Source organism: Osmerus eperlanus, chromosome 20 (assembly GCF_963692335.1).
Source record: "Osmerus eperlanus chromosome 20, fOsmEpe2.1, whole genome shotgun sequence".
Taxonomy (NCBI): domain Eukaryota; kingdom Metazoa; phylum Chordata; class Actinopteri; order Osmeriformes; family Osmeridae; genus Osmerus; species Osmerus eperlanus.
The window spans coordinates 12,720,950-12,730,949 of NC_085037.1; the positions used below are offsets into that span (position 1 = coordinate 12,720,950).

The 10,000-nt window shown below is 48.9% G+C and overlaps 2 protein-coding genes across 2 annotated transcripts in view; both read right to left on the reverse strand.

Moving 5' to 3' along the window:
• Positions 1 to 10,000, reverse strand: part of cdcp1b (CUB domain containing protein 1b) — an 80,747-nt gene that overhangs the window by 4,749 nt on the left and 65,998 nt on the right. The gene's annotated exons all lie outside the window — the stretch shown is intronic.
• Positions 2 to 10,000, reverse strand: part of LOC134006982 (oxysterol-binding protein-related protein 10-like) — a gene marked incomplete at its 3' end in the record, with an annotated part of 24,011 nt that continues 14,012 nt past the window's right edge. The window contains exons 4-5 of the mRNA XM_062446094.1: positions 830 to 979; positions 2 to 184 (exon numbers count right to left, since the gene is read on the reverse strand). Of these exons, the coding sequence (XP_062302078.1) occupies positions 2 to 184; positions 830 to 979 (333 nt within the window). The remainder of the gene's footprint in view (positions 185 to 829; positions 980 to 10,000) is intronic.

The window sequence follows — 10,000 nt, forward strand, 5'->3', positions numbered from 1 at the left end:
TCTTGGCCACGGCGCCCTTGCGGCCCTCGTGGAAGGCCGTCAGGTAGTACTCCACGAAGCGGACGATGCGGTCCTCGGGCGAGGTGCCCGCCGTGACGGACAGGAACATGTCCGGGTGAGCCATGAAGTTGGCATACATCTCCAGCAGCGAGCGCTTCTCCAGGATGAAGGTGGGGAGGACAACCTGGGAGCAGACACAGAGAGGGGAGACACAGATCTTCAAGACTCGTTGCACAAATATAATCAACTGTGTTGTTGCTGCACGGTGTCTAGTTAAATAAACCGTTTCTGGATGCTAACTGCTGTAACGCTGTTAGGATTGAGCACCTGGGAGAAGCTATGACAAAGGAACCGGATACAGACTCGACTCACATGTTGTGGATTATTTAACATGTGATATTGTAAGTTGTGTTGTTGCTGCACTGTGTCTAGTTAACCGAACACCAGACTGTTCCTGGACACTAACCGCTGAAGCTCTGTTAGAACTGAACACATCTGGTCCCGGATTATCTGCTCCACTTACTACAGAATGTGCTCTGTTTGAACGCCGCCTTCGATAAGAGTTGTCTGCTAAATGAATCAAATGCAAAATGTTTTTAAATTCAACTAGAAACTTCCATGGTGAAAAGAGGTTGAGCCCCAAGATAATAAAAATCTTTTTAGGACGCTATACTGAATAATATGCTTTTCTTTGTTGGACATTATACTGATATAAATAAAATAAAAATAAATAAGGATGTTATCCTTCAGGATGTTTCCTTCAGGATGTTTCCTTCAGGATGTTTCTTCAGGATGTTCCTTCAGATGTTCTCCAGCGGAGGACAGTTACCCTGGTGAGGTCCATGCCCAGCTTGAGCTGAGACAGCAGGTGGAGGATGATGCTGCGCTGGTCGGTCCAGGACGCCCAGGTCCTCCTCCTCATTATCCTCCAGGTCTGTCCCTCCTCACTGGGGCTGACGTCCTCCAGGCCTGGGGGCTGCTGGAGACACACACACATGTACACACACACATATACACACACACACACACATACAGGTAAGCTATGGGATCATTGAATTTGAGATCATTCAAAAGCGAATGCGCTGGTAATATATTTGTCGGCAACAACCTACATGCAATAATAGCATCATCACACACCACACGTCACAACAGGAAGTAAAACTGCGGTTATGGTAGGGAAGCCATTTTGATTGGTGGGTCTCTGGCAACCCAATACTCCAACGCTTCGTTTAGAGGAAGTTGTTTTTTAAGCGAACGGGGTGAAGAAGAATACATCATTCTTCATGGTTCCCTCCATTCACAAGCTCTTCCTCTGCTCTGTTCATTCATGCTCTCCGGAGCTTCACACGCTGCACTCTGACGTGATGCTGCAGCGCTCAGGGGAAGGCAGCAAAACTTTGAGAGAGACAATGGCCGCCTCCCCCGCCTCCCCCACCTCTCCCCGCCTCCCCCCAACTCCCGAGAGAGAGAGAGGAGAGAGAGAGAGAAGAGAGAGAGAGGAGAGAGAGAGAGAGAGAGAGAGAGAGATGAGAGAGAGAGAGGAGAGAGAGAGAGAGAGAGAGAAAGGAAGCAGAAAGTGTTGATCTGAGATCTGAGCTGCTTCTGTTCCAGCATTCATTTGCAAGGATCTCCAATCTAGGTTAAACTAGACCTGATGCTGTTGATACGCCTTGCAGAAACTCTGGGCGGGGAGAAAAGAGCCTGATATATAATGCAGGAATGTGCTCCAGAGCCTGTGGGCAGCAGAACTGTCCTCCTCCTCGCCTCCCCCCTTCCCTCCTTCTTTCTCTTCGCCGTCACTTCAATCCCTTCCTCCATATCTTCCTTCATGCTCGTGTGTGTGTCCAGATATGCTTCCTATGAGGTATGGATGTACTCCAACCACCGAGACATGATGGAAGAGAACCGTGGAACGAGCGTGAACGACTCACTCAGATAACCGTTCCAGAGCTTCCTACTTCCTGTCCTGCAGATAAGAGGAGAGGAAGTCAGAGGGAAAGGAGTGGAGGAGAGGTGAGGAGAGAAGAGGTGAAGGAGGGATACGTGTGTTCCCAGAGTGATACGGAACAGAGAGAGTTGGGAGGAAAGCATGAAAAAACGAAGGGACGAAAGAAAGAGAGAGAAGGAGATGTTTCCAAGAGGAGTCTACCATCCTGTCACCTGAATATTTCATTCCATGCATGCCACAAGCCAAGCTCTGCCCATTCCTGCTCACACACACACACACACACACACTTATACACTCACACACACACACACACATCCATTTACACACACACTCACACGCAGTCCCAAGAGCAAAAGGGAGCTGGTGATATAAATAGCCGGTGAGGGAAAATAGGGTGTGTTTTGAATCAAGCACACAAACCAATTAAAACCCAGGAGATGACAACAGCTTGGGAGGTCAAATCAGAGATCAGCATTTCAGAGTCCAACACAGAAGGTACCAGCGAGCACAGACTCATCAGTAGAACAGGAGAGGAAATAAACACTAAACTTTTAATTCCTTTGGATGAAATAATCTGCTTATTGAGTATATTATCGTAGCATGGCGCATTGGACAGACTTTACAGTTGGAGATGTTTACCAGTGAATCAAGGTAACCTATGAAAGAAGGTAACCAAGGCAACAAATTTAATTTTTCAAATCTCAAGCTTTAAACTGTAGATATTTGTCACAGATAATCCATTTGACATTTGATCAGGATACTGGTAAATTGTGACAACGGCCATAAGATTTAAACGTCTTATTGACAGAGGGAGCGGTTCTGGAGGATTTGAAGGCCAGTTACTGTGACTGGATTTGGCAGTTGGTCAAACCACCTAGTTATGTGACCTCATTAGGAACACAGCTATCTGGGTCATCTCGTCACTAACGGGCAACAGCCAATCAACTTCTGTCCATCAAATTGAGTTGGCCTCAGCAAACAAAAAAACTAGAACGTACAGTAAAGGAAGAGCCCCCCACACACACACACACACACACACACACACAGACACACACACAGACACACACACACAGTGCATCGATATTTACTGTATAAACATCGTAGTGTCTATAATGTTTTATCCAGTTGATGCCGTTTTGACCAGAGAGGCTGAAGGACGACGTCTTAACACCAGCAGAGACCAAAAGAAAACTCTCTCCCTCCCTCCTCTACACTCTGTAAACATCAATACCCAGTTCACCTAGAGTACTAGAAAATGTGCCAACTCTGCATATTTTTAGTTTACCACTAAAACCCAGAGTTGTTTCATTTTATTATTTATGTGGTCAACAGAACCTCAGTGGAGGCTTAGAGTCCCTGCATCCACTGGCTCCAGCTGAATATCCAAGCCACGGTTGTACTTCAAGATCAATGTTATTGCTATGGCCCACTTTCCATTGCTCATAACATCCATAATCCCCATAGGGACTCACAAACATGTAAGCTCAAACACATACACACAGGCACATGCACACACTCACACATACACACATCTTTTACACCCACACACACACACAAACAAACCATCTATGCTACAAACACTTACATTGTTTGGCTGAGAAGCTGCATGCTTCCCCTGAGTACAGCTGGATCTCATCTCCAGTTTGGTGGCTGTGCGTGTGTGTGCGCCTGAAAAAACACACACACTCACAAGCACACACTCTGGCTGCGACAGAGAAGAATTTAAAAAAGTCCCACTTCAGCTACAACATTCACAGGATGATCTGCTCTGTTACAGTCCCTCACGCTGAGAGAAAAAATCTGGGAAAAATCCTGGAAAAGGTATATTTTGTCGGAGCAAAATATCCAGCCACAGAACTTTAGCACAGAAAGCTGAACGTGCTCTGCTGTGTTCCAGCTCAGAGGAAGGCCTGTCGCTCCTTCTGATGAGGAAACTACTTTGTCTTCTTCTTCAGACGAGGAGAGAAGAGTAGTTTGGTTCTAGTGGAGGAGCACGAGCTGGCTGAGGTGAGACCCAGTGACGGAGCGTGTGGGCGAGAGAGAAAAAACGAGGAAAGGAGAGAGAGCGAGAGAGAGAGAGAGAGAGAGAGAGAGAGAGAGAGACACAGGACTGTAGAACCGAGAAAGCTCCTCCTTCCCTCCATCTATCCACCCACTCCACTCTGAGGAGGAGAGTCCCAGTGACGTAGACAATGATTCCCTCCCTCCATCCATCGTGTCTCCCTAACCCCTCCTCCTCCTGCCCTCCTTTCCCTCTCTCCCCATCACATGATCCGAAGGATAAGCTAGCATAATTACCAGCAGTCTGGCAGCTCTGAAGACCCCATCAACCTTTTTCTGGAACTAGTGGGAGGCTTTCTCTCTATTTCACTATTTCTCTCTCTCTCACACCCTCTCACACTCTCTCTCTCCCACACTCTATCTCTCTCTCTCTATTTCACTTTCTCTCTCTCTCTATGTCACTCTCTCTCACACTCTCTCTCTCACACTCTCTCCCACACTCTCTCTCACATTCTATCTCTCTCTCTATTTCACACTCTCTCTCTCACACTCTCTCTTTCACTCTCTCTCTCTATATATATTTATATTGCCATTACACATTCTACTAGCATTGATTCTTTAAAAAAATCTTATTCATTTTCTGTTTCTCTCCTCCCTCTCGGTCCACCCTGCCTCCCCCCTCTCTCTCCATCCTGTCCTCCCTCTGTTTCATCAGCACATTCTCACTCTCCCCAAATCCCTCTACGTCTCTCCCTCTCTACCCCTCCCTCCCTCTACCTCTCACCATCCCTCCCTCTATCTCTCACCATCCCTCCCTCCCTCTATCTCTCACCATCCCTCCCTCCCTCTACCTCTCACCATCCCTCCCTCTACCTCTCACTATCCCTCCTTCCCTTTACCTCTCTCCCACCCTCTCTACCTCCCTCCCTCCCCCCTCTAGCTCCCTCCTCCCTCCCTCCCCCTCCCTCCCTCCCTCTCCCTCCCTCTCTCTCAGGCATCAGGGGATTGTGTGGGTGGAAGGGAGAGTCAACTCATGCCTTCACTTCAAAGGCTAACCCTTCCTTCCCCTGACTTCAGCAGGATAACCTTTTAGGTCTCTTCAGCCCCCACCCACCCTCTCAGCCCCCACCCGCCCTCTCAGCCCCCACCCGCCCTCTCAGCCCCCACCCACCCTCCCTCTTTGTCTGCCCTCCTCTTCCTCGTCCTTTCCCCTACCTGCCAAATGTCAGCCCCTTTCAGAAACACACACACACTCACGACATTGACGACACGCACACACGACACACCTCCTTGCTCCCATTCTCTGGCTCCAGATGGAAGCTGGATGGTGGAGAGGGAGGGTGAGGGAGGCTGGATGGTGGAGAGGGAGGGTGAGGGAGGCTGGATGGTGGAGAGGGAGGGTGAGGGAGGCTGGATGGTGGAGAGGGAGGGTGAGGGAGGCTGGATGGTGGAGAGGGAGGGTGAGGGAGGCTGGATGGTGGAGAGGGAGGGTGAGGGAGGCTGGATGGTGGAGAGGGAGGGTGAGGGAGGCTGGATGGTGGAGAGGGAGGGTGAGGGAGGCACACTTCACAGCTTCACTGACCTTTACATAATAGGAGCTTTATTCATAATAGACCTGTCATTTCTAACCTCTCCCCCTTATCAACAGCTTCTACCCTCCTCTGCACTGACTTTTTTTTATACAACTTTGGCTGCACTCAAAGAATCTGGTTTCACAGATGGGTGTACGCCAGAATGGTGGTTTAAATCAGACCAATGTTTTGTCTCCAGTCGGCTGAAACACCGTCTTAATTAGTTCCCTGCCACTTGCTCTTCTGTTCTCACTTCCTGCCAAACAGATGCTGCAAGTCGCTGCTCTCCGAACACAAACCAGAAGATCTTATGTGTTCAGGGACTCCACATTCCGATGCGGCTCAAAGTCAGAAGTATTTCTTCACATCCGTATCATGTGACTGTTCGTCCACACTGTATATCTTCAGTCCGTGTATTGCCGTGTGTGCATCGGGCTTTACCTGAATAGTTAGTTCACCGTGATTAAACGTCACCCTTCGTTCAGGCAGGAATCCATTAGGAGACCGCGGTCTCGATGCCAGGTCAACCGTATATTACGTAAACCACAAGACACACATCAGGCCACGTAAGCTGTTCTAAGGGTGGGGCTGAGTAGAGCTCACGTAGAGAGAGAGAGAGAGAGAGAGAGAGAGAGAGAGAGAGAGAGAGAGAGAGAGAGAGAGAGAGACAGAGAGAGACAGAGAGAGAGACAGAGAGAGAGACAGAGAGAGAGACAGAGAGAGAGAGAGGATGAGGAGAGATGTGACGGCACTGAGAAACCCCCAAAACATACAACAGGCGCATTCACATTTCCACTCTCGTCAGCGCCAGAAGGCAAGGAAGCAAGTTTAAGAGCCAAGACAAGATGTGTCCCTGAGGCTGACGTTACTAAAAAACGTCAGAACAGAACAGAAAAGCTTCTCGAGCGTAAAAACTCTCTCTCTCTCCCTGTCTCACGTGTTATTCTTTTTCGGTGGGAAGGGAACACGCAGATCTACTCTGGTTAGCCACAGCACTGACGTGCACTCCAACAACGTTCATAACTTCACCGAAAATAAGCGAAGGGGGTCCGAAAGACACTTCCAAAGGGACTTATTATTTGCAGCTTGTATATGTGCATATGCAGCAGTGCACCGTTTGCCGGTCTGTCTTCACGGTGATCCTGAGATCGCCCGGGAGAGCGCGAGCAGGGCAGTCGGTCTGCTTGGCCGTATGAGCAGTCCTTTCACTCATCTGCCCCGGAGGAGAGCGGGACAGCTGGGGCCGTGCGAGTTGCCCATCTGGGAACGCTCAACTCGGGAGATGGTTGGATGTGGAAACACACACACACACCCTCACAAACACTGTGTGGTTAGATGTTTGGAGAAGAGATCAGGTGAGAGAGAATGTCCTGGTTGTGAAGCTGTTCTGTCAGCAGACATAAACAGGAAGTGCTCACCAGACAGGTACCAGGTGAAATGTCTTTAGATGTACCCTGCTTAACCTTCTGTGAAAAGGGCTCAGTGAACAATCTAGAAGTGTAGGTAGCCTTTTTCCTGCCTGAAGGAAATTAAGAGGGCTTTGAAGTTCTATTTGCTGTTCAAGGTTGCTGTTCAAACTCTTGAGTGCAGATTGGATACATACACACATCATCACACGCACTGACAGACACACTCACATACAGCACACACACGTGGACACACACACACACACACAACTCTGGATGAAATCCTGTTCCTCAGACTCATCATTTAACTCAACCTGAATTAAGTCACACAATAATTGTTAAAGAGAGAGAAAGAGAGAGAGAGGAGGAAAGAGTGAGAGAGAAAGGGGAAAAGAGAGTCAGAGAAAGACAGCGAGCGAGAAATCAAAGCGTTGTCATCATCTAACTTCAGCCTGAAAAGCTGAAAGAGCAGAAACAATCTCTCTTCCAGAACTCTCCTCAGAGAACAGAGCCTTGTCAGGACACACCCTCCACCGGCCGGGAGGCACCTCCGACACCACGGGAGAACACAGGGATCACAGCCCCAGACAAACAGGCTTCTGGGTAACGAGCCTCAGAACCTGGCGAGGGCTGCATCTCTCAGCTTTGATGTGGGAGGAAGTTGGAAGAGGAAGTGGAGCCTAATTGGCAGGTGTCGTCCTGAGGTCGATCAACCGGGGAAGAGATGGGCGGAAGAGGGCGAGGATGAGGATGAAGGTGTGACGCGGGGCTTGATCAGAGAGCGCCCACACACCTGACAGGCTGGCAGCACTGGGACGCTTCAGAGTTTATTTTCTAAATTGTTTGTGTGTTCAGGGCTGTGGAGGTGACTTGCAAACAGCAGACAGACTCGTAATGATGGGCTTTGTACAACAGGACTCTCTGGCTCGGGAAAACTACTATCTCAGCTAACGAGTCACAACTTCATTCAAGCTGGAGTTTTTCTAGAGATTGGTCACCGTGCTCCAGTCTGATGAGGACGTGTGTACTCCTCATGATGGGTAACTGCTGAGGGAGAATCTGTAACATTTACATTTAGTCATTTAGCAGACGCTCTTATCCAGAGCAACTTACAGTAAGTACAGGGACATTCCCCCCGTGAAGTGCCTTGTCCAAGGACACAACGTAATTTGGCACGGCCAGGAATCGAACTGGCAACCTTCAGATTACTAGCCCGCTTCCCTAACTGCTCAGCCACCTGACTACCCTTCTCACAAGTCCCATTTTAAGAATTAGCAGGCCTTTTCTCTTCTGTTGTGTTTGGGATGTGTGAGGCAGTGAACCTCTCACCTGCCACCGCCTTTTACAGATCCAAGGAGTCCAGTCTTCATGGAGCCTGATTAAATAGAACCGAAATAGAAATAGAAAAGTAGTTAATGTCTGTGTAATCCAAACCCCCCTGGTGCCATGGTATGGTTGTTATTTATCCATCTCTGAGACACGTTCGACTGAAGCTGTCGTTTAGCAGAGAACTGACTTCACACCTGTGGGGACTTCTCTAGGATAGCACTGTGGTCCAGCACCGCACCATCCTCATCTGCCCCTGGCTGGAACGTGGAGGAATTACCACTAACCACAAGTATATGTGTGTGTGTGTGCGTTCTGGCCTTTCCAGACTGATACAGGCGGCAGAGAAGAAAGTGGAATAAAAAAAGACGGGGGGAAAAAATGCATCCAGGCTTAAAGTAAGATCCAAGCAGACTAATCCCTAACCCCATGCTAGCTGTCCGCTGATGTGAAGGTGTTGACGCCCACCCTCCCTCCACCTCCCCCACCCTCCCTCCACCTCCCCCACCCTCCCTCGACCTCCCTCCACCTCCCCCACCCTCCCACCTCCCCCACCCCCCCTCCACCTCCCCCACCTTCCCCGATTTGTATCATAAACCTATTTTGATATTTCCAGTTGTGTGGTTCCTTCCTGCAGGTTGCAGCTGCAGTACAGTCTCCAGCCACCAGGTGGCAGTCTGACCAGCAGCTCCTTCATGCTCCCCAGACACAGATCATCTTAACTGATGTAAACACTCACGATCTGGTCCAGCCACCAGCAAATAAATAAAACAAGACCACTTCCACTCCACTTCAGATAAATCTCTCCTCCTTCTCCTCCCCCTTTCCTTTCAGCTCTCGTTCGTTCTGAGAGAACATGATAATGATCTCGTTAAGGGAGAGTAATCAGAGAAGAAAGGATGAGGGTGAGTGTCCGTGTCGAGCCTGAATAATGAGCCAGGGTGGTTAGCTATGTCTCTCTCCCTCTCTCTCTCTCAATCCTCTCTCTCCCCCATCCCTCTCCTCTCTTTCACTCTCCCTCACTCTCTCCCTCAATCCTCTCTCTCCCCATCCCTCTCCTCTCTTTCACTCCCCCTCACTTTCTCCCTTCCTCTCTCTCTGCTCTCTCCATCACTGATACCACTCAGTATCTGAAAGTGAAATCATGGTTGTGACGTTTAGTACAGCCTGGGCTAACACTGGAGCCCGGGTTCGATTCCAGCCCGGGCCATTTCCTGCATGTCTCTCCCTCTCTCCCCCTGCCTTTCCTGTCACTCTCTGTCTCAGAGATGCAGAGGAAACAAAGAGAAAGTATGGCACACGACCGAAGAATAACAAGATGATTGTGATTATAACAAGATTATTATGAGAATTATGGCATCAGTGAAAATGTTCAGCTAGCGACAGTCAAAACATTCATCTTTACCTGCTTATTCATGACTGACAGAGAAGCTGATTAAACTGTAATGAGAGTCGTCACACACGCGCACGCGCACACGCGCGCACGCGCACACACACACACATTAAAAAGACACACACACACACACATTAAAAACACACAAACACACACATTAAAAACACACACACACACACATTAAAAACACACACACATTAAAAACACACACACACACATTAAAAACACACACACACACATTAAAAACACACACACACACCCATTAAAAACACACAAACACACACATTAAAAACACACACACACATTAAAAACACACACACACACCCTCCTCTCTAACCTGGCCAGTCAGTGCTCC